Source organism: Rousettus aegyptiacus, unplaced genomic scaffold (assembly GCF_014176215.1).
Source record: "Rousettus aegyptiacus isolate mRouAeg1 unplaced genomic scaffold, mRouAeg1.p scaffold_m13_p_13, whole genome shotgun sequence".
Taxonomy (NCBI): domain Eukaryota; kingdom Metazoa; phylum Chordata; class Mammalia; order Chiroptera; family Pteropodidae; genus Rousettus; species Rousettus aegyptiacus.
Window position 1 is genome coordinate 16,712,327 of NW_023416288.1, and position 25,226 is coordinate 16,737,552.

The following is a 25,226-nucleotide window of genomic DNA, read 5'->3' on the forward strand; positions in this document are numbered from 1 at the left end:
TTTTCCAGAGACAGAAGGTACAGAACATTCAACCTGCAGGGCACTTTAAATAGTCTTACTATTAGTCTCACTTACTTGCTATCGAGCCAGCCATAGAGACTTTTAAATATATATTCAAAATCCCTTTAATAAATCAGTTTAAGTATGAATAAGACTTTACAAAAACAAATAGCATTTTTTGAAGGTACTAGTAATCTTCTGCCCTTCATGAGCTAGTTACATTAGTCTAGTGTAGACAACAATCTAATTTGAAATAACTACTAATTAGTCTGGCATATGTAGCAGTTTAATTTGAAATCATTTAAATAGCCTGTGTCTCTCTCATAGGTTCAACTCATTTTCATGCTGGCATGAGAAGATAATCCTTTGAAACATCATGAATAGAAATGATTTTAAACAAATTCCTTTTGTAAATCAATGGTTCTTTTGTGCTTTTGTATTGTGGATATTCAATGGGACCAATACGAACACAGCTTATGATTGTATACGAATCCCTTGCCAGCACATGAAAACAAACTGGAATTTGTACATATAAGCATTGTGTGTGTATTCATGCACAATAATCATTAAATTACATGTATATTTGTGGAATGCTAATTTAAATGATTAAATTATAAACCTTGTGTATTTATCAAATGGGTGAAAAGATTAAACTTTCGCGCATTATGACACTGCTGAATGTGTAGCTTGGGGTGTCCTGCACTTTTCTTATAAGGCTACTGAAGTTACATGTTTGCCTAATATATTTGCTACTGGTGATGATGACAGATATCACTTGTAGAGACCTATTTTTGTATAATGGTAGAAGTTTTGAATTTTATGGGGTATTTTGTCAAGTACTGAAATAAAAATGACTTCACCATTTTAACCACACTGTATTGGAACCCTCTTCATTTTTAACTGAGCCATAATTCTCGGTATATGTCTCAGGCTGCTATGACAGAGCACCATATACTGGGTGCCTTATAAATAACAGAAATTTGTTTCAGAGGCTGGGAACCAGATTTGGTGAACGGTGAAGGTCTGCTTCCCGGTTCATAAACTGCCATCTTCTTGGAGTCCTCACATGGCAGAGGGGTCAAGAGAGCTCTCCGAGGTCTCTTTCATAATCCTGTTCACAAGAGCTCTGCCATGCTGTATCGCCTCCCAAAGGCCCCACTGTGAATACCAACAAATCGGGGACTGGGTTTCAACATAGGAACTTGGATAGGAGGACACAAACATTCATTCTGTGGCAGTGCATATGATCTCATTACTTATCTGATATATGTAGGACTTAGAGATTCAGAAAGTTGTCCTAATCTTATAGATACTACTGGGACTTTTCTTTCCATAAGGAAAAATTCTCCATGTGCCTTTGTGTCAACTTTATAAAGTATTTTTTTAAAAACTGTGTTGGTATTTTCATGAATAATCCTTATTTGCACAATTATGTATTTAGTGTTATGTCCAAAGATGTGGCCTCACAAAGCTATATCCATGAAGATGATATAGAATTCATTTAACTCAAATCTTAAATTTTATTAACAGAATTAAAACAGTATTTCTAAGCCAAATCCAGATTGGGAAACTCTCAGAGGTAATATAAATCTCAATGTTATTTCTTAACTAGAGTCCTCTCATAACATGCAACTCACTAAAACAGCTAGAGTAGTATTTGATGCTTATAACCAGAGAATTACCATTGGATATTCTGATTTATACCAACACGAACAGGCTATGGACACAAGATCTGGAAGATTTCACATTATCTGTATTTTCCATGTTAGCAGCGGAGTTCTAATAAGAGTTCTAGAAATAACAAATGTATTCTAAAGCAGATAGCTGAAGGTGAGGGTTGTAAGTGAAACCTTCCATTGCTTGCCGCACAACTATTCTGCTCTGAGGGAAAATGGAGAAAGCAAATGGACAGGTGCTCTAAGCGATCTCATTTCATTTCCATTGTTTGACCATCAGCCCTCTTATGACATTAGGCCTTTGCAGTCCATTTAATGCTTCTCAATAATTAGTCTATCATTAAAATCTAAATCTGTAAGTCTAAAACTAGTTAACAAAGACTAGCCTTACCTCAGGATTTTAACTTTTTTTGTGTGTGCCATGAACCTCTCAAGCTTTCTTGTGAAACTGTGGGGTCCCTTTCTCAGAATAATGCTTTTAAAGACAAAATATATAGGATTGTAAAGGAAACCAATTATATAATAGTCAGACTTTAAAAAAAAATTGGAGATACAATATGTGTTTAAATATCTAGCAATAGACCTAACAGCTACCATAACTTCAAAGTAGTGATGAGAGTAAAAGATATTTCAAGAGATCTATAACATCTGTATATGAATGTGATTTCTGTTCCAAATCATGTGTACTGCTAATAGTAGTTTATTGCCTGAATTTGTAAGTAAATACCAAATTACAGTTTGAAATTAATACAAGAACAATTTTTTTTCCCATCCAAGTTCCCAGATTCCTGAATTCTCACTGAAGCACATAAACATTATAATTTGTGAATACAGACTTGACTTTTCTCAAAAACAATTTTAATGTGAAAAACTGTTAACAGCAGAAAGTTTAACATGAGTCTTCCCGCCTCCTAAACAAAACCATTACATACATATAAGGGAAAAATATTTTAGCCTCATCAGACTGTAGTCAAATTACGGGTATAGAGACAAGCCCCCAGTTATAATTTGAGTTGGTTCTTGAACACAGCCTTCACAAAGTGTGACCAGTGATACTAATCTCAAGGACCCTGCTTCCTATTACCCTTCAAGTCAGAGTTCCCTGAACTCAGATTTTATATTTAAAAAAAAAAAAAAAAAAAAAGCTTACTGACCTAAATTAAGGTTTAATAAATGGAACTAGTAACAGAAAATTCCTAATTATATTCTGGAGAGGAAACGCAACCATCTTGAGCCAAAGAGAAAAAAAATTATTCCTTAGGGACTTTATTTTGGATTTTCACACAGATGTGACCATGTAGAACCAGATACAAACTTATCAGGTAGGTATTTAGTAATTAGATCAAGTCACACAAGCAGTCTTTAATATTAATAATTAATTTTTAGGAAATATAATTAAGTTATTGTCATAGACCTCTCCCAATTTCCTCTGGGACAGTGCTTCCTAAGGATATATTACAACATAGCTCTATCATGGCCAAGTATCATCATACCAAAACAATTAATAGGATTCTCTTTTATCCAAGGCTTTAAATATGAGTCTATTCTCTACCCACTCATCCTCACATATACAAACATTACCTAGTAAATGAATGAATAACCTAAAGCTACCAAGTATCTCATTGGGCTTTTACACCTTCAGATCTAGTCCAAGATCGAATACCCTGAACTTACTTGCCAAGAGCTACATATGCTCTTAAAATTAATACCTGGAAATTGTGTTTAGAATCTGCCAATTACCAAGATCCCCCCAGTTTTTTACTAATGAGAGCTTGATTTCCTTAAATTCAGCAGATGTAGTAAATATCCATCGTAAAACTATTAGGAAATATCTGAAATGCCATTAGATTTGATGTAACCATTCAGTTAATATAAAACCTTTTAGTTAAGCTGGCTGTCTTAAAATTACACACACACAAAAAGTACACAGAATTGTTTCATCAACTTCATTCTCCAAATGTTTTTGCCGTTTACAGTGATGTTTTATGTATTAGTTCCTTGCTGCCTTCTTCATTTTGATCTTCGTTTGTATCGGATAACTGGGTTTTCAGGAGTGTGAATCATGGTTGTATAATTCACAGTGGGAAAATATCCATCAATGAGATCAAATTCATATAAACGAAGCATAGTGGACCAAATTGTCTTGATTTGCACATAAGCAAAATTCTCTCCAATACAACGATGACGCCCTGTTAAAAAAAAAAAAAAAAAAATTCCTAAGAATCAGTTGGAATTCTTTCTCATTTTTAGCCTGGAGTGATAAGAGCTATAGGTTAGGTGAAAAGCAGATATACAGATATTATAATAAAAAGATGACACATTCTTTTCACATAAAACGAAAACTATAAATAGTTAATAAAAATGCTTGGAGATTTTCAACTTCTGTTTTTAGGGAAAATGGCACTTGGGTAATTATAAAATGACTTTTCCAATCACTTTTTATCTATCCAGGTTAAATACATGTAAGGTTGATGGACACAGACAGTGGATTAGTAGTTACCAGAGGGAGGGGCAGGGAGGTATAGAGGAGAAAAAAGGGTCAAATATGTGGTGACAGAAGGAAATTTAACTTTAGGTGGTGAACACACAATGCAATATTCAAATGATTCATATTACTGAATTATACACTTGAAACCTATTTAATTTTATTAACCAATGTCACCCCAATAATTTTAATAAAAAAAAAATAAATAGAAGTCAGGTTGAAATATACGATGCTAATCTAGTTTGGAAATATACTAGAATATTCCTACCTTCTGTCCCAAAAGAGCCCTAGTTAAAAGTTAATATGAGCCTTCTAATCAAAACTTTTTATGCCATTACAAATGATAATGGAAGATAAAGGGATTTAATAAACCAAATATAGCAACACATACTGACATCAAAATTTACAAGGTCATATACACATCAACTGACAAGCTGATTCTAAAATGCATATAGCAATGCGAAGGACCTACGATATCCAAAGCCATCTTGAAAAAGAAGAGCCAAGTTGGAGGACTTCAAATCTGGCTTCAACACTAAAGGTACAGCAACTGTGCTACTGTGATTTGCAATAAGAAATATACATTTGGTCTTCCTCCCACCCTAGGCACAGAGCTCCTGAAACCCTTGAGGTTTCTTAAGTGAAAAGAACAATAAAGGGGAAGGAGCCTTCTTATTCATAACAAGCACCTTTCGGCCACACTCAGTTTGTTAATGAGGTGACTTTTAGAAAAGCCCCTCAGAATGTGGGGGCTCCCGGCTGCCAGAGGAACCAGCTAGGTGGTGAAAGGGTTGGAACTTTCGGCCCTACCCCCTGACCTCCAGAAGGGAGAGGGGCTATAGGTTGAATTAATCACCAGTGATCAATGATTTAATCATATCCATATAATGAAGCCCCACAAAAATCCTTAAAATATAAGGGTTCGGGGGCAGACTGTTCAAAGAGCTTTCAGGTTTGTGAACACGTGGAGGTGCTGGGAGGGTGGCATTCCCAGAAAGGGCATGGAAGCTCTGCATGCCTGCCTTCATACCTTGCCCTGTGTATCTGTTCAGGCTGTTTGTGAGTTGTATCATTTTACAATAAATCAATAATCTAGTAAGCAAACTGTTTTCTGAGTTCTGTGAGCCACTATCAAATTATGAAACCCCAAGGAGGGGACTGAAAGAACCTCTGATTTATAGCCAGTTGGTCAGAAGAACAGGGGACAACCTGGCCTTGTAATTGGCATCTGAATTGGGGTAGCGGGACAGTCTTGTGGGACTGAGCCCTTAAATATGGGGTCTGTGCTAACCCCGGAAGTATTGGAATTGAACTGAATTGTAGGAACCCAGCTGGTATCCACAGAGAGAACTGGTATGGGAAAAATACCCACACATTTGCAAGAATGTCCCCATTAAGAAAGTGAAGGATATTTGTAAATACACATGAATTATTTTGACAAGCACAAATTTCATCAGGACAAACATTTCAAATGTAAAATGTAATCAATCGTTTATCTTACCAGCTCCAAATGGCACATAGGCAAATTTCTCTCCTGATGCTGGATTGTCCTGTAAGTAGCGATCAGGATTAAAGTCCAAACGTTCTATCCATGAGTCTTTAAGTCTTTGATTGACAGTGGGAGAAACACACACCTGATGTCCTGGAGGAATGGTATATCCTGCCACAGTCTACAAATGAGAAATCAACTCATTTCATTAGATAATTTAAAAACATTTTATTAGAGAATCAGGTCATTATGTAAAACATTAATATAAATGAGATATATATTTAAAAACTAGATTTAGGCCAACTAAAACTATTTTAACAAAATGATTTCCAAGTGACCCAATATTGGGCTAGAAATATATACACAAATAAAATAAAAGTCCAAAAGATTCTCTTTCTGGAAATCAACTTTTTGCTAAATAAAAACTGGCAGCATGGAGGGGGAAATCTAACCAAGAGACCAACCTGAGGAGTTCTGGCCATTCTCATCATGGTCATTATAGGAGGTCGAAGTCTTAATGTTTCTTTTATACAGCGATCAAGTAAATTTAGATCTTTGAGCTAAAAAGAGAAAACACTTCCTGAGTTATACAATATTTAACATACTTCAACAGCATTTTAAGTTAAATATTTTATAAATTTTATTTAGTTAATTTAAGTAAAAATTATTTTAACCTATGAGTAATTACAAAATAGCTTAATTTCTGAGTAGAGATACAGATGTAACTGGTTCAGAATAGCCAGGATTATCTTGTTCTATCACTGTCCATGGTCAACAAGGAAAAGGAGGGCAAGGTAACAGGAAGGCAATCACTATAACAATTGTATGCCAACAAATTTAGGTAATCTAAATGAAATGGAAATATTCCTAGAAAGACACAGACTACCAAAACTCTCAAGAATAGAACATATAAATATACCTGTAACAAACAGATTGAATTAGTAATTTCAAAAAGCTTGCCACAAAGAAAAGGACAGACCTAGATGGCTTCTCTAGTGAATTCTATCAGACATGTAAAACTGAATTACCACCAATCCTTAGCAAACTTCCAAAATATAGAAAGGAACACTTCCAGACTCATTCTATGAGACCTGTACTACTCTGATACAAAAATCAAAAATATCACAATAAAACTACAGACCAATATCCCTTATAAACACAGATGCAAAAGTACTCAACAAAATACTAGCAAACCAAATCCAGCATTAGGATATTCCAGGGAGGACTATAGGGAAGTTTCAAAAAATGAAGCTAACCAATTTATAATACATAGAAAACCTCAAATTGTCCCTTTATTTTTTAAAATCTATTTTTCACTTATCTCCCCACTCCCCTCCACTTTGGCAACCATCAGCTTGCTCTCTGTACCTAATGGTCTATTGCTATTTTCTTGATTCTTTTGTTGTTTTTCTAGATTACACATATAAATGAAATACGGTATTTTTTTTCTCTATTTCACTTTGCACAATACCCTCTACATCCATCCATACTGTCACAAATAGCAAGATTTTATTTCTTATTGCCAAATAATATTCCATTGTATATATGCACCATATCTTCTTTATCAATTCATTTATCCGAGGAAACTAGGTTGCTTCCGTACTTTGACTATCATAAATAACGCTGGAATCAATATAGGGGAGCATATCTTTTTGAATTAGTGTTATGGATTCCTTGGGATAAATACCCAGAAATGGAATTGCTGGATCATATGATAGTTCTATTTTTAATTTTTTGAGGAACATCTATACTGTTTTCCATAGTGGCTATACCAATTTACGATCCCACCAACAGTACATGAGGGTTTGTTTTTCTCCACATCCTTGCCAGCACTTATTATTTGTTGATTTTTTGATGATGACCATTCTGACAGGTGTGAGGTGGTGTCTAATTATGGTTTTGATTTGCATTTCCCTGATAGTGATGTTAACCATCTTTTCATATATCTGTTGGCCATCTGTATGTCCTCTTTGGAGAAATGTCTATTCAGGTCCTATTGGTATCCAGTTGCATAAGTTTCTTATATATTTTGGATGTTAACCCCTTATTGAATATATCATTTGTGAATATCTTCTCCCATTTGGTAGGTTGCCTTTTCATTTTGTTCGCGGTTTCCTTCACTGGGCAAAAACTTTTTCGTTTGATATGGTCCCATTTGTTTATTTTTGCTTTTGTTGCTTGAACTGTCCCCTTTAAAAATTAGCCACAGTGAAACTGAAAATCCAACAAACCTGATCATAAGTTAAAGGAGGCAGATCCTCTCCACTGACTGTTTTCTGTTCTAAATAACATTTTTCTTGAAGTGTTTTGTCTCTAGCCAAAAAGAAGCCCATCCAGGCACTGGTAGTTGAGGATGTATGCTGCCCTGCTAAGAGTAATCCAATAAGCATGCCTGCTACTTCATCATCTGTCAAAGGACGCCCATCCCTATAGAAAGAACCAAACACACAAATTTAACATTTTGGCAGACATATTTCATGCCTCATCCTTTAAATAAAGGGTCATAATGAATAAATTTTTCAGGTATAAAAGTTTCTTGCATTTGCCCATCACAAGTCAGAATTTTTTGTCCCATTAAAGAAAAGAGATAGACCAATAGAAAATACGATTTTGATTACAGAAGACTTCATTACAGTTTATCTAGCAAATTTTTCACCATGCACAGTCACTGGGATTCCACTAAGGTACAAGATCCCGAAATTTATGTCTCATCCATTTAAAAAGTCCAAAGGTCATAGCTATTGATCTTGCGTCATTACTTTTAAACTGGCTATATTATTTAACTATGTTTTAATGTGTAATTTCCTGCTTCAGCTTAATATGTGATCTGAACAGCTCTTACTTGTAAGAAGAATCTAGTAAAGTTTGGAGAATGTCATCGATTTTTTCTTCTGACTGTCTGCGTTTCTGAATTGCCTTATAGAAAATATTCTTGATCTCTCGATGAGCTCTGTCCCTGCGTCTGTAATTCAAAGAAGAAAATAACTTCAAAAAATATAGTAGTACTTTCTGGCATCAAATTCATTTTGAAAATAACCAGGACCCAGCTTAAAGCATCCTTATTTAACTTTATTGACCTAAAATAATTGACAAAACTCAGAACTAAGAGAAAAAAAAAAGGCACCATGAAAATCATACTGTTAGGAATTTCTAGGGTCTCTTAGGGCAAGAAATATATTTTAACATATAGATCTCTGATTCTTAACATACTACCTTTGCTCTGCTAAAGGTCTAAAACAAGACTCAAATGATTATTCCTTTAGAATCATTTCAGTTTAATAGAAAGCAGAACACTTTTAACATGAAATTTAGATTTTAACTAAATTCTTGAAGCAGATGAGAGTCACTCTGGTTCTTCAAAAGAATCTAGGATTTAAATAAACCTGAGATTTACAGAAGATTATCTAAAGGTAGGATTTAGACTATGACTACAGCATACAGGGTTTGATTCTACTTTTCACTTTCTAAAAAAGCATAGTTTTATAGAAGATAAAAATACTAGTAGAGTCAGAAAACAAACTTCAACTCCCTATTTATACCATTACAATAGGGCTCTCACTAGGTAATAGGTACTATAAGTGTTTTACATGAATTGCTCACTTTGACCTCCTGCAAGGTAGATGCTATTATCCTCATGTCACAGACAGCTGCATAAGATCACACAGCCAGTGAGCAGTGGAGCCAAACTTTAAAATCAGGCAATCTGACAACCTTGCCCCCATTTAAACAAAGACTTCAAATAAAAATTCCTACACTGCATCATTTTTAAGACAGTCACCAGAAATCAATTGAGAAAGCAGCAGAGCCCAGAAAACATAAGGTCTGTTTAAGGAAGTGAATGGAATACTTTGGTTGAATCAGTTGTTTCAGGTAAGACAGAAAAAAGACTAGGCTGGAAAGACTAATAAAGGGCCTATCATACCTAGCTCAGGAATTTCTGATTTCACCCAGGAGATAGGAAAGGTGGAAATAGGTTCAATACACATTTATGGAGAACTTATTATAGGCCCAAGGCTGTGCTGGATTTTCTAGCAAAATATGGATGAAAGCATTTTGAAAACTGCAAAGCTCTCTTACAAGTATAAAGTATTAATGAGTTCCAGAGAATTTCTGCTGGCTCTTTTACTTCCACCCCTCTTTATTCCCTAAGTGGATAGAAGTACAGAAACGGAAGGAAAAGTATCAATTTGATGCCTCTCTCTCACATGAACAGAAAAGAATTAACTAAGGTACAAAAAGCCTCCTAATATGAAAGACTTTAAGCTATATCAAGTCCTATGAGCAATATTTCTTTGTATCACAGATGGTCCCTGCCCTTTCGGTGATCACAGTACAGCACACAAGGAGACAAAGAGAAAATTAAAGGCACTGAAACTTTAAACAAAGAAATTTCACGATATACTACAAAATAGTCAAATACTTTCAAACAAGTGCTTCAAGGGCTGTATCACTTTTAGGTAGAGTTCAGAGGCTTTCATTAATACAAGGAATATGTGACATAAGATGATTTTAAAATATAGACAACAAATTACTTTTTTAATAACTGAAACTTACCTTAAATGAGCTCATTATATAGTTTATATAAAGAAAATTTGTCCTGATTTCTTATAGAAGAATGGGGGCTCATAATCTCCCCCAATTTATTTATTTTGTTTAATTTTTATCTTACCAAAGCATACCGACACTACAGTAATTATATAGAGTTAAATCACCATATATAGTTTCTTTATCCATACCTGAAACTAGGCAAAGGGAGCCAACCTGGCAACAGCCAGGCTGCATGGCTAAAACCTCCATCCAAATCTGCATACAGTTGTGCCACCTTTTCATTGAGCTGACTTCTGATTTCCTTTCCATGTAAACAATGGCTAGCTGTTAAAATTATAAGCTCAGAAAGAGCTTCAAACAAATCTAAAGAAAAAAAGATCATTTCCATTAATATTGCCAAAAATTATTTTGGAATGTTCTGTTTTCTTAGAGATCTAAAATGACTGTGAAGGAAAACTGAGAGTAAAAACAACTTGAGAACATATTCATACCATCCAAAAAGCTTAGAGAGAGACATGTGGCTGCCCTACTACACAAAATAGGGGCAAGAAACCAAATGATGGGAAGTACCCCAACCCTCTGAATAACCGAAGTCGATGCCACAAAGGCATCTCTAAACCTGATTCATGAGCCCTTCACCTTGAAAAGATCAAGATAAAAATTAATGAGTTCAAGGTCACAGTATAACAAAAGCAGCGAAAAGTCTATTTAGTGCATATGAGGACAATAATGAGGTGCTTCCCAAGGAATAGCAGTTCTAAAACTGAAGAATGGATTATTTCCCAGGTCCAAAGTAAGCAGGTCAGGACTGAAAATTGAAATCTTGACCACGTATAAAAAAGAAAACTGTTAACTAATCACCAGCTGGCACACCCCAACACTGGAGACAGGTGCTTCAGGCCAGCACACTTGAATGACACTTACAGTTATAGAAATCATCCAATCAATGCCCCATTCTTTAATTCCACGTTCACCAAATGAACTTCCAATCATCATCTGGCTTTCCAATTAGATTTACCATCAAAGAGAAGTTCAGCAAATATTCTGGTGTTCTTGGTGCTATAATGTCTCATTTGTATTTAGTAAATAGTTGGCATTCTAGATGGTTAGAAATACTACATCAACTTGAAGTATATATATATATTTTTTAATAAAGTTTCTGGACCTTTTATAGAGCCAAAGACCAGACCCAGACATGGTGACCTATACAAAGATCTTAATGTCCCATAGGCAAAGGTTGCTTCCTGTTATGAGGATGGCAATCGTCTCAGAAGGAAACACTTACTGCAGTCCAATATAAAGACTGCATCACAGAAACATCCAAAGAAGGTCATGTTCAATACACAATATAATGCAAGAAAGTATATAATACATTCTTAAAAACTTCTACTGGAAATGACTAAATTCAAACTTTTGGTAAAGGTAGAGTAAGCTCATATATTTAAATTTACTTTTTTTGTGGAATAAATCATTCCCATACAACATAAGATAAATAAGATTACATAGATAATTGTTTAGACTTTTACTTGCCCATTAGGGATAAAAAATTGTTTTATTAATTTAAAATTTTTATTTCAGTTTACTCCAAAATCTACTCATGAATCATTTTTATATTATTTGTACAAATGAGCTGAGTAATATGCATGTTATTAACCATTTGAAGGTTTTGCTAAGTGAGCAGCAATAATCACTTTCTCTCAGGTCTTTTTAACTCTACGGTAATCATAATATGTTATTTCTGTTAAACCTAAGGTAGTTTTACATATGTTGTAGTTCGATTTTTATATACACACACATATTCTTAGGTTTCTAGTCATAGAAAAGTAGAAACACTACTAAAAATACGAAGCCGAAAAGTTTTGCTTACTTTTTTCTCCACTTTCTCCCCAACTTTGGAAGTATTCCTTTGTTTCTTTTTCAATTATAGAAACATGCTGTCTAAAATGGGATATGTTAAGGCCACTTTTTAACATTTTCTTCTGCTCCAAGAAAACCTTAAAACAATTAAGAGTATACAGGATTAAAACACAATTTTGTTTTATCACAAGATCCATGTGGGTTATTATTACTCTGTAACACTCAAGAAAAACCACCTTCTAAAAAAATTGAAAATAAAAATAGTAAAAAAATTTTTAGAAACTACACCAGATGTGGCAAACTTAGAACTTTTGTGCACAGATCTAAAGTAATGTGTAGAAGACACCTGTTACGCAGGCCCTAGACAAATGATGAATTAAGAATCTCGCTTCCTGCTTTCCTTCCTTACACCCTTTCCCACTCCTGACCCCAGGACTTCCTTTTCCTATTCTGTTATCTTCTAGTCTTCTAACCCAACTCAGACAGCAACACAGTCTCCCAAAGGTCCATTATGCTTCGATATTATTTTTATCCTCCTTCACATATTATCCTATTCTATTCCCAAATATCATTCCTCACTGACATTAACTTCTGGAAAATAAATTATAATATAGTCTTAATAAAATAAATTCACACTAAGACAACTAATAGTTTTAATCTTTTGAAGGTTTTCTATTTTAAGAATCTAATAAGCTGTGTGAAAAGATGGATATACTTTCCAGGGCTCTTTCTTTTGGCCTTGAGGAGAGCTATTCATTCTCCCACACCTCTCCCATCCTGAGAAACAGCACATAATGTCAACTTCTAACTACTATACGAGTACTAGGTAATGTGTGGTACATTCACAGCCAGAGCCCACACCCAAGCAACTAGGCCAATTATCTAATTTGTGTTTTACATCAACTTGCAGCACTTTAATGTTTGACTTTAGTGGGGAAAAGAAAGAATACAAACTTCTAAAGCCAACAGTCTCTAGCTGAGTTGAGCTCTTACGCTAGAATTTCAGGCAGTAGTAGAAAAGTAGGACGACATCGGATATGAAATAATGGGATTTTCTTGTTACACTCTCAAATCAAATCCCAATGAGCTAAGTTATCATTCATTTATTTCTTTAGAAAGGCCTTTAAAATTGCTTAGCTCATGCCGGCAACTATAAAACAAAATACCCATTCTTTGTCAGTTACCCATGGCTTTTCTTCTTTTAAATGTCTCATGATTCTTCAGATTTTTGAACCAAGGAATAAATTGTTTCTACATTTTAAATTATACCACTAGCTGTAACTATTATGATACAGATTTTCTTGAAAATAAGTGTCACCTACTGGATTAGGCACATCATATGCGACTCCCTTCCCAAACACAGGTGTTGTCAGACGACTGTAGACATCTTCTGCATTCAGGTCTTCATTTTTACTATTAAAAAGTAGTGCAGCGGCATCACTCCCCAGAAGGTAAGTAAAAGTCTTGCCCACCATGGTAAAACTAAACACGGGTCCATACTAAAGAGAAAAAAGTACACATATACTGATGTTACCAAAAAATATGAAGCACTAAGACACAAATTTCTTAAATCACAAAACAATAAGTTGAAAAAAAAAATTCATAAACCTTAATGCAATTCTTCTCCCAGTCTTTGTCTAAATTTATAACTATGTTCATCTAGTTGCAAACGGAATATAAATAAGACTTTCCTTTTTTTACTGTTTATTTTGAAAATATTTCTACCTTATACATAGACATTATAACATTAATAATTACCTATTCTTCCATTATTAGACATATGTGTGATATGTCAGTTTTTTAATTATATATAATTCTGCAAAAAGTATTTTTGAGAATATAGATTTATTTTCCTTGGTTAAAAATTAATTTACAGGAGTAGCCAAAGGATATGACCTTTCATATAGTTGCTATGTGAAGACACCAGAAGTTTATTTAGTTAACAGTTTTACCACTATCTCACCAACACTATGCTTCAGTGCACCTCAGCTATAAAATGGGAATAGTAATAATACCTACTTCATAGAACTGTTAGGAAATATATAACACATATTGGAAGGTATACATATATATTATGTATTATATGCATATAACAAATATATTAGAGAAAAATAAATATATGTTAGAGTACCTTGGCCATAAGTGTTTTCTTTAATTATTATTATATTATTGTTATTATTATTATTAACATAGACTTAGAAATCAAACCCTATGTAAATCCTAGCTTGGCCACTAGCTACTAGTGAGATTAATAACAAATTATATAATCTGTTTCTCAGTTTTGTCATCTATAAAATGAATAAACCTGAAGGGGTTTTGTTGGGCTTTAATGAGATAATCTATATAAAGCAGTAAGTACTGGCCCAAAGTAAGTGTTTTATAATTATTAATGTAAGAAGAAGAAAAGAGAGTAGGATTATAGAGCCATAAATACATTTGTATGTTTGAAATTGGAAATATGAGGGAGCACCCATTGTATTGTTTTTAATCTCTTTAAAGAGAAGGCAAAGTTATCTGCTTTGATAGAAAGGTATGGAAGATTCAGGAGCTTAGAAAAATAAAGGTTTGAATCAGTCACTGTTGCGAGTAGGAATATAAGTCAATCACAGGAACATAATAAGATTGTTGAACAGTGCTCAAAGTTCTTTAAGGTAGGCAGACAATCATGAAATTAGGAAAGAACTAATTTGGTACAAGAAAGGAGAAAATGACAAACAGGCTCCCTTCCAAGGTTGGGTTTTACCCCGTAAACACAATGAAAAGATCCAGGGGCAAGGAAATTAAGGTACTGGCAAAAGTATAACTCCTATGATGGATCATAGTCCCAAAGAAGAAAAAAAAGAAAAGTAAAGAAAGAAGACTGAGAGACCAGAACAAAGTAAATGGAACAATGGACTAAAAGACCTAATGAGGTCAAAGAGTGGTTACAACAGAAGGAATTGCACAGGCAAACCAGGAGAAGCTGTGGTTAAGAGTAGGCATCTACATTCACAGTGTGGAAGTAAAAGTTAAGAGTGATGACAAGTCTTAAGGGGAATGTGGAGTAAATGGTTGAACTGGTATAGGAAAGCTCAATGGGTTGGAGAAGAGCAAAAATCTGAGTGACCACAAAGTCGTGTGGGTCATCCAAGTAGAACTGAAGTCACAGAAGACATGTAGTGCGGGTTAGAGAATTCCACAGATGTGTGGTTAAGAAGAGTAGATTAGTATTAATTTCAACTATGATCGCCGATAACAAAATTTATGCCAGTGATTTTTAAACCATAGTTACCAGAACTGCAGGTTTCCTCAGTGGTATCTCAGAGATCACCCCAGGGCATGGGAAAAGCTAAAAGTGTCTCCAAGGGATAAGCATAAGATTACAATTTTTTTACTGTTCTGCCATTTAAAAGAAAAGTCTGAAAAGCACTGATTTCCTCTAATCATTTGGAAGACTTACCTTCTCATATGCATTTTCTAGGAATTCAATTGGACTTTTCCCAAACGCTATGGCATGCCCAAGGAACGGAATTGGAGAAAAAATGTATGGTGGACTTTTCTGCAAAATAAAACAAAAACTTTCAGTTCACATTTCATTTTAGGAGAAAAATCTAGTTTAAGTTTCATGACTATATAAATGAAATTTGCCATTAATACTAAAAAGTTACCATGAAATGCAGCAGCAAAAGTAGTTAAAAACAGACAAAATGTAGATATCTTAGGAGAGTATCCATAGTAAAAAGAACAAACTCAAAATATGGTATAAGATCACTAGACAAACACAAAGTCATTGCAATTATAAATGCTGAACATGTCCAGAATATGTCCAATTTTATTTGTGGCTCTTGGCAACTTTCCTCACCATTAGTAGCAAAAAAAAAAAAAAAGAACAGAAAAATCAAATTATAATTTCCTCACCACTTACTTCCCCTACTACTCATAATTTCAGTCCCACAATCTTGCCTAAAGGAGGTATAGAAAAAAAACACAGTTGAGGTATAGAAATAAGGAGAATGTTTAAGAAACGATGCTAATCAGTAAACAGAACACACCTCATGCTTCTTTAACTACAAATAAACTACGTCCAATGATTTTTTTAAAGAGAGTAGACCTGCTCTAGCAGAAACTCTAGTATTCACTATAAAAGGTATTCGAGATGCCTCAAAATGAGACTTGCAGATTATAACATTAAGTCTGGAAATCAAACTTACAATGATGAAAAAGCATTACTCCTCAGATCTTTAGTGGTCTCAAAGAGTAAGGAGCACTAAAAACTCACTTTTCTGATAACAGTAACAATCTTAAAATACTACAGCTACCTTTCTTCCCAAAGATAAATACTATTTCCTCAAAACTCCAAATAGTACTGCTTCTTGCCTGTTATGATTCAAACAAAAATTTTAAAAACTACTTGATCAATAGTTTGTACATTCCACTGTCAGTAAAAGGGTAGCTTTCAAAGCTACTAGGTGTTGGCTGGTTAAGGATTCATTCATCCAATATATTACAGAAATATGAAACCAGTGGTCAATAAAACCACTAAATTAGAGAAACTGATTTTATTAGCATTATAGGACGTTCCCTACAACATCCCAATTACTCCACTCTACCAAACCATACCGATACAAACCGCTAGTAGGGGCAATGCCTCAAGAAACAGAACCACCCAAGTGCAGTCACCAGGATCATGGGCAACCAGGGCAGCAACTACCAAGAGCATCTCAACCAGAGGCCCCACCAGGCCCGCGACAAACCTAAGGCTGCCAGTACGGCCACCAGGGGGTTCAGCGCCACAGCTTGGGCCACCGCTGCCAGTTCTGAAACGACCATGAAGGTCACCGGTGCCGCGGCCAGCACAGTTATCACTGTAACCACAAACGGGGCAAGCACGACCCCGGCCAGGACCAGACACCGCCAGAATCAAGACCGTCCGCATCAAAGCCAGCGCCCGACCCCCGGGGCTCCTGCTGCCACCACCCAGCCGAGCACAGCCACGGTAGCCCCTCTCACTAGTCATTCCGCCGCCTTGGTTGCCGCGTCCCCCGCCAGGACCCCCGCGTGTGCACGTACCGCCCCGGCTGGCAGGGGGGCCAGGTGGCCGATGGCGAGGCGGAACAGGTAGACCAGGGTGAGCGTAAAGGCGCAGGCGATCAGCAGCATGGATAGGAGGTTGCCGCTCGTCACCTGCTCCATCGCCTGCCCCAGCACCGACCCGCCCGCCTGCAGTAAACCCAGCAACGCCATTCCGGCGGCCGCCGCTGCTGCAGTTCGCTGGGGACGCCGGAGGCCGAGGTCGCCGCCGCTCGTCCGAATCGACGGAGCGAGAGAAGCCGGCGGATGGCCGTCCGGAGGCGGCCCCGGCCCCCAGGTCTCCTACTATACCCAGTCCCACCCCCTCTCCCGGCGCGCACCACCCGGTGTCACAGAACTGGGCGGGGCCTGCCGCTGGTCACGCCCCTTAAGTAGGACTCTATAACGGCGCGGTCTCCTTACGCCAGGAGAGAGGTCCTGGCGAGGCAGGCTGCACCTATGGCACGGGCGGCACAGAGACGAAGAGAACGTGGGCTTAACAAGAGGGCAGCCCCCGAGAATCGCGGATCACCGGAGCCTGAGCGTCCTAGGTGCGGGGCTCCCGAACACGACGCGCGGTTGGAGACGGCGGAGGGATCTCAGGGCGAGGGTTGCGGTAGGACGGCTGGGGCGGTGCGCTCTCTGATTGCACCGCGCGCGCGTGAGGTGATCTCGGCCTATGTCGCGTCAGCCCGGCCCGTGGCGAGGGCACCGCCCTCCGCCTGGGCGTGTGAACCTGCTGCACCTGGTCCTGCTCAAGGGCCACGGAAGACAGTCCCAAATAGACACGGAAGGGAAGATTGTGAAAGACTGTCTACACGCTGACAGGTGGGACGATGATGTCAGTCTCATCCCGCCCCAATAAAAACAGGTATTAACGTATGGCCATAAAGGTAATAAATCTTGGTTATTAGGTATGTTAGATTATACGGTAACAGGTTTCAAAATAAATGTATATTTTTTAGGCTTTCGTGACCTATTTGAGGCAACGTTTCCCAAGAATGCAACTTTTCTGGCCATTTAGTGGCCAGAAAGATTTTGAAGCGGGAGTTAAATCTTGCAGCCACAATCATCAGCCTGATTTCATCCGCTCTTGTGGTTTAAAAAAGCACGCATGTAAAATGACAACCAAATTTAGTCTTCCTTCTAGATTACTATCACAAGTTCCTGACCTGATTGATCGATTGATTGATTGATTGATTCAATCAACATAAGAGCTAGGTGTTGTAGGCACTAGGGATAGAGCAGTGACTGAGAAAACTGCAAAGCTCTCTGGGAAGGAGCAGGACTATCCTTCCGGTTGTCTGCTGGACTCCTCTGCCCAGAGACCTAACATTCATCTCTCAGTAAATGTAAAACTAAATTCGTTGTCTCCTTCTGTCTGTCTGTCACCCTGCCTCTCCTGAATGTCTGTGAAGGAAGGGTACTCCTATGCACTTCATTGCCCTCTTCCTTCATGCCTCACATCTAATCAGTCACCAAATGCTAAAATTCCACTAATTTAAGTTTATTCATCATTATTATTGCCACTACCTTAGGTCAGGCCCTAATCATCACTTGCCTGCTCTGTTGCAACAGTATCCTACCTGGTCTCTGCTTCTGTGCTTGTCTTGATCCTCCACACTGCTGCTGTTTCTTATTTCACTAAAACTATGTTGTAATCATCTCCGTAGGTTTCCTCTCTTAGAAGATGAACTTGAGAATAGGGATCATAGTTTTTATGTTCTGTGTTTATCCTAAAACCTACCATAGCAGTTCTCAAATTGTGGTCCATGACCCTCTGGGGATCCCGAGGACCCTTTTTGGATTTCTACAAAATCAAAACTCTTTCTAAAAATACTCCTATTTGCTTTGTTACTGCTCGAATTTGTACTCATGGTATAAAATCAATAGTAAATAAAACTTCTGGCACCTCAGCATGAATCAATGGCAGTGGCGCCAAACTTTAGTAGTCATTTTTCTTTACTGCCATGCACTGGCAATACAAAAAAAAATTGCCCATTTCACTTAAGAATGTCCTTGATGAAACTGTAACATTAATTTTATTAAAGTTATTAAGTACATGATTCAATGAATCAGTATTTTCAATTACCAATGCATGATGTTACAAAATCATGCCTGAAACATCCATTCAAAGTACAATTTAGAGCAATAAATTCTTACAGAATACAAAAAGTTCTTCTTATTGGTCTATTCAGGTGTTCTGTTTTTCCAATTGTACATTATAACTAACTTTTGAGATATTACCACTTGTGAAGAATATCTGTAATTATCTGAAAAGTTATCAAAATATTTTTCTCTTTTCCAACTATACATCTGTGTAAAGCCAGGTTTTCTTAATATACTTCAAACAAAACAATATGGAAAGCATAATAGATTGACTACAAAAGCACATATAAGAATTAACTGGCTTCCATTAAGCCAGGCATTAAAGAGATTTGCAAAAATCTAAACCAGGGCCACCTTCTCACTAATTTTTTTTTGTTTTTGAAAATAAAACTATGTTCATAAAAACGCATTATTTATGATAAATGACATTGTTATTTTTAACAAATTAATACACATTTTCATTTCTCCACTTTAATTTATAATATTACAAATATATATAAATATAAATAACATATAAATTAACATTTTTTAAAAAAATTTTAGGTTTCTTAATAAATTGTAAGATTGTGAGAGTCCTGAGACCAAAAAGCTTGAAAACTGCTGACCTAGAATATGATTTATGGGGTTTTAAATTTTTGTTCCCTGTGGAACCAAGTCCATACCACCAGTAGTACTACCTTCCTGTGAAATAGTTCTAAAGCAAGACCTTTTATTCATTAATATTTCAAGGTAGTTCCCATTATTATATAACCATAGCTTTTGTTACTTTAATGAGTTTTCCGAGGTGATATTTCAGAAAGTCATTATAAACCGAAAAGGGAGATTATTGATTCATCATGGATTTCACCCTACTATTCTATTATTAGTTGAATATGGTAATGCACCTTTTTCCTAGGCTGCCCATACATCCCATCAGACCACTCTTTTAACATTAGTGAATATAGAAATATAAAAATAAAATTTAATTTCTTACTGTGAACTAAGACTGACTTAAAATGCTGGGTGATCAATAACAAAGCATCTGTGACCAAAGCCAACATTTTTTTTGTTTAAATATTTCTTAGTGTATATTTAAACATGCTTGACTGAAAATTAACTTGGATAATTTCTTTAGAAAATTTTTTACTGTCCGTAATTTCCTTCTGAAATATTTGAAGGAGGATTATATTAAGCTGACTCTTAAATCAGTACAGATTGAAGTCATTTCTCCAGAGAGCTCTTCCGTCTCAGCTCAGCCTTGAGCCTCTGCTCACTTACCCATAATTCTTCAATAAGCTGCTTTTCTCTAACTGAAAGGATGAATCTCTTAAAATTCCCCAAACCACACTAATTGGCACATGAACTTTACAGCTTTACTGAAGGGTTATAGATAATAAAATACAATTTTAGAACTCAAGAGAAAAACTAAAACCAGATGGTAAATATGACTATTTCCAACATCAAAAGAAAGCAACAAAATATAAAACATTTCCTGGGGACTAGAAGTTCCCTTCGTAGACACAGAACAGTATCTGGTTGTCCTACCTAGAATTTACTTCTCGGCTGCTCCTCAATGAAGGGGCTTTCTTTAATCCTTCCTGTAAAAAATCTACATTCAGAGAACTCTGACCTCTACCCACAGGGAGTATTTCAGCCTAGGATCCACAGGCCACCCACATCCAAACTCCAACCCCACTCCTCCCCAGTGGGGCAATTCACAGGATACAATTATGCAAAACATTTCTCTGAGTTTTTCAGTGGGAGGCAATTAAGCAAAAACTGTCCCATTTGACACCTTAAGTCTAGGCCCCTGAAGTCTCTATATTGGTGTGAAATGGAATGAACATCATCATCTCTCCTGCAGTTTTCTGGTAACTTATTAGACCAAACATAGGCATAAATCTTCATGATTGTGGGTTAGGCAATGAATACTTTTCAGTGACACAAAAGATCTGTCAGTAGCTTTGTAATTATCTCTGCAAGAATAGGTCATAGCAGATTATCACTATTTTTCCTTTGTTGCTTGCACTTTGGTGTCACATCCAAGAAACCATTGCCTAAACCACAATTGTGAAGATTTATGCCTATGTTTTCTACTAAGAGTTTTAAAGTTTTACCTCTAAAGTATAGGACTGATCTATTTTAAGTTAATTTTTCATATAGTGTGAGATGGGGGTCAAAATTCATTCTTTTGCATGTGGATATTCACTTTTCCAAGCCGCATTTATTGAAAAAAGACTGTTTTTACCCCATCAAATCATCTGGGTATCCTTGTCAAAAATCAATTGACTATAAGGGTTTATCTCTGGACTCTCTCGATTTTATTCCATTGATCAATATGTCCATCCTTATTCTAGTACCACACTTTTATTTTTAGTAATGCACACACACAAATAATAAATAAATGTATATTTATATAAGCAAAGTAATTGCTTTTAATGAATAACTACTAATCATATGACATAAATTCTTAAATATGTATATATGTATGTACATATTTATACAAAGCTTGGGATTTGATAAAATGACTTAATGCCCTTTCACTCTATTAGGTAAAATGCCAATGATTCTAACAATTAATTCCATTTATGTTTTTAGGTTAACAAGATTCTGTCTGCTATTGTCAGTAACAAGTACCAAATCTGTGTTCTCACTATGTTTGTCCAGTGAATTGGCAGTTAGTGCTCATGGGTTTAAAGTATATTATGAAGGTAAGTGATGGTCATATAAAAGGACCATTGCCTAGTTTAAAGTAGTCAAAGCAAAATCTTCCAGGATGAAAGTGAAAGAATCACCAGGACAAAAGATACTGTTCATCTTCTTATTTCAAATCTAGTCCTGAGATTCACCTTCTTATTAATCATTAATATGTAATAAAATGCTGGATTTAATGGGCTTTAATGTTTTATCACAGTGTGCCTAGACAGAGGAAAGTCTTTCCCTTTAGTCTTCTTAGAAGATGAGACTACAAAATCACTATAGCGTTAGAGATTAGTAAAATGAAATTAAATGTGAGAATAACGGGAAACTAGGCCTGAATGGAGATTCAGACATTACAGAATCCTTATTTTCTGTGCTCTACCTCTTTGCCAGAAAATAAATTAATCTGTCTTCTTTGCAAATTAAAGTCAAGAAAAAAAATTCCATTAAGAGACAGTAGTTGACATCTTCCATTCTAAACCCCTTTTCACTCCCACAGATCCATTACCCCTTAACCACAGAGAGGAAAACTAAAAAGCTCTTGAACCTGAGGGTTTTTATCTAGAAGTTGGTTACAACTGCATTTGGCATCAAAACCTAAACTGATTAGAGGATATTTATAATCTGTGTTTATTCCACATAATGTGGGTACTCATGTTTCACTATGGAAATACTGTTTGATAATGGGTGGTACCCCAGCTTGTGCTGAGGGTGTTAAAAATGTACAGACTCTGCATGCTTTTCCTTTTTAAAATGTGAAAAAAAATTCTGATGGAAAAAATGACCTATTCTGAGGGTTTCAGATAGCAATCATGGACTTGAATGTCTTCTCTATATGATTTAACAATAAATTTTTTAGTTTATACACTACTTTCAGTAAGAGCCCCTCTTTTACCCATAGAAATATCACATCGGATTTCAGCTTACTTCCCCAGGACCATATTATCAGAATGTGTCACACCAGGTCTAATATCACCATAAGAAATACACAAATATAGTGGCAGGGCTAATTACTTTCTAAAGAGCATACTAATTTAAAACATGAGTTTTGGGGGGTTTTTTTCTTCTTTTTTTTTTTTTTTTTTTTTTTTTTTCTGAAACACAGAAACCTTCTCACAGTTCTAGAGCCTGGAATACCCAGATGAAGGTGCCAGCCCATTCAGTTCCTTGCAGACAGCTGCCTTCCATTGCCCTCACATGTAGTGACAGGAAGCTCCCGTCTTTCTTCCTCTTATAAGGACACCAGCTCTGTTGGATTAGGACCCCTCCCTTAAGACTTTATTTTAACCTTTATCATCTCTCAGGCCCTGTGTCCAAAAACAGTCACATTGGGGATTAGGACTTCAGCACATGAATTTTTATCTTGGTTACTGTTCCTTTCTAGTAAGTTTGAAGTGGGAAGTATAAGTCTTCTGACTTGGTAGGTCATTTTCAAGATTGATTGTTCTATTAGGGGTCCTTTGAGCTTTTATATAAATTGTAGGATCAACTTGTCTTTTTCTGCAAGAAGCTAGCTGGACTTTTCATAGGGATTGCATTGAATACAGATCAGTTTGAGGAGTATTGCCATCTTAACAACATTGTCTTGCAATCTATAAACACAGGTCTTTCTGTTTATTTAGGTCTTCTTTTATTTCTTTCAAAAATGTCTTCTATTTCAAGCCTTTCACTTCTTTTGTTAAATGTCTTCATAATTATTTTATTCTTTTTGATCTCATTATACATGGAATTTTAATTTTATTTTCAGATCGTTCTTTGTAATTATATAAATACAAGTGATTTTTGTAAATTGATCTTGTATCTTGCTACTTAACTGAACTCATTCATTCTAGTAGTTTTTTAATAGGTTCATTAGGATTTTCTATGTATAAGATTGTGTCATCTGCAAATATAGTTTTATTTATTCCTTTCCAATATGGTAACTTTAATTTTTTTTTTCTTGCCTAATTCCATGGCTTGAAGCTCCAGCACAATGTTGAATAGAAATGGTAAGTGAAGATCCTAGAGGTGAAAGGGTATTGCAGTTTATCAAACGATTTTCTGTGTCTGTTGAGCTGATCATATGGTTTTCTGTCCTTATTACTATGTTACCTAGATTGATTTTCATTTGTTAAACCAACATTACATCATTCCGGGAATAAATCCCACCTGGTCATAGTATATAATTCTTTTTAATGTTGTTGGGTTTGGTTTGCTTATATTTTGAAGAGGATGTTTGCATCTATTTTCATAAGGGATATTGACCTGCAGTTTCTTTTCTTGTGATTTCTTTGTCTGGTTTTAGTATTACACTACACTCATAAAGTGAATTGGGAAGTGTTTCCTCCTCTTCTGCATTTTGGAAGAGTTTGTGAAAAATTGATATTAATTCTTCTTTGAACATTTGGTAGAATTCACCAGTGAAGCTATCTGGATCTCGGATTTATTTTTGGAGGGGTGTGGGGTGAGGTGGGTAGTTGGTTGTTGATTAGTAATTCAATTTCTTCTTATTGGTCTATTCAGGTGTTCTGTTTCTATCTTAAGAATAGCTCTTCCTAGGAATTTGGAATATATCTATGTTATCTAATTCGTTGTCATGCAGTCATTCATAATATTCTCTTATATTCTTTTATCTCTGTAAGATCTGTAGTTTCTTATCTTTTGTTCCTTATTTTAGCAATTTGAGTTGTGGGTTTTTTTTCATGAACAGTATAGCTAAAGGTTTGTCCTCTTTTTTTTTTTTTTTTTTTTGATCCATTTTGTTGATCTTTCCAAAGGCCAATATTTGGGTTTGCTGGATTTCTTTATTGTTTCTCTGTTGTATATTTATCTCCATCCTAATCTTTATTTCCTTCCTTTTTCTAGCTTTCAATTTAGTTTACCCTCATTTTTCCAGTGTTATTGTTACCTCGTGTTGCTCGTCCTCCTTTTCTATTAAGATAGGATGTTAGGTTATTAATTTGAAACTGGATTAATTTTTTAATGTGGACATTTACAGATATAAATTTCCCTCTTAAGTTATGGCGGGCCAGCTGCCACAAGTCGATCAGTACCTGAAGGGGGGAGTGGGAATGAATAAAGAGACACTCTCACGACTGCTGATGCAGCCGGTCTTCAGTGATGCTGAAGCCCCGAGTTTATTTTCCATCACCAATATATGCAGTTTGAGTACGTGCAGTTTAACAATGAAAAGTATGTGTTACCTTAGTGAAAGTAAATCTTTAACTTGTACATAGAAACTACAAAATCACTGAAACTCCCAAAAGTAATTGTCCCATGACAGAATCTATCAGTTACCCCAATAGCCATCAATCCTCTGTGTCCGGGAACTGGCCGTTCTCACCACATACCTCAG

General features: G+C 36.0%; 2 protein-coding genes across 9 annotated transcripts in view; one reads left to right on the forward strand and one right to left on the reverse strand.

The window, feature by feature from the left end:
* AKAP9 (A-kinase anchoring protein 9) overlaps positions 1 to 2,820 on the forward strand; it is a 143,426-nt gene extending 140,606 nt beyond the window's left edge. For 7 of the 8 annotated variants that reach the window (XM_036230337.1, XM_036230333.1, XM_036230335.1 and 4 more), the window contains one exon: positions 328 to 2,820. In XM_036230337.1, coding sequence (XP_036086230.1) covers positions 328 to 362 — 35 coding nt within the window. In that variant the 3' untranslated portion in view covers positions 363 to 2,820. The remainder of the gene's footprint in view (positions 1 to 327) is intronic. The other variant, XM_016161301.2, reaches the window with a different exon arrangement.
* Positions 2,513 to 17,419, reverse strand: LOC107519059 (lanosterol 14-alpha demethylase). Its single transcript, XM_016161302.2, has 10 exons — positions 17,105 to 17,419; positions 15,495 to 15,593; positions 13,378 to 13,554; positions 12,066 to 12,192; positions 10,387 to 10,561; positions 8,493 to 8,612; positions 7,882 to 8,077; positions 6,115 to 6,210; positions 5,663 to 5,831; positions 2,513 to 3,865 (listed from the first exon to the last, which is right to left on the reverse strand). The coding sequence occupies exons 1-10, from the start codon at positions 17,276 to 17,278 to the stop codon at positions 3,687 to 3,689; spliced, it is 1,512 nt and encodes a 503-aa protein (XP_016016788.1). The 5' UTR covers positions 17,279 to 17,419; the 3' UTR covers positions 2,513 to 3,686.
* Positions 17,420 to 25,226: the final 7,807 nt, after the last annotated feature.

Excerpts from the sequence above, each read along its gene's own strand:
- LOC107519059 (XM_016161302.2), bottom strand. The coding sequence starts at position 17,278 with ATGGCGTTGCTGGGTTTACTGCAGGCGGGCGGGTCGGTGCTGGGGCAG. Across the intron at positions 13,555-15,494 it reads TAGAAAATGCATATGAGAAG|TATGGACCCGTGTTTAGTTT; the intron begins GTAAGTCTTCCA and ends TTTTCTCTTTAG. Across the intron at positions 10,562-12,065 it reads GGGAGAAAGTGGAGAAAAAA|ATTTGTTTGAAGCTCTTTCT; the intron begins GTAAGCAAAACT and ends TTTTTTCTTTAG.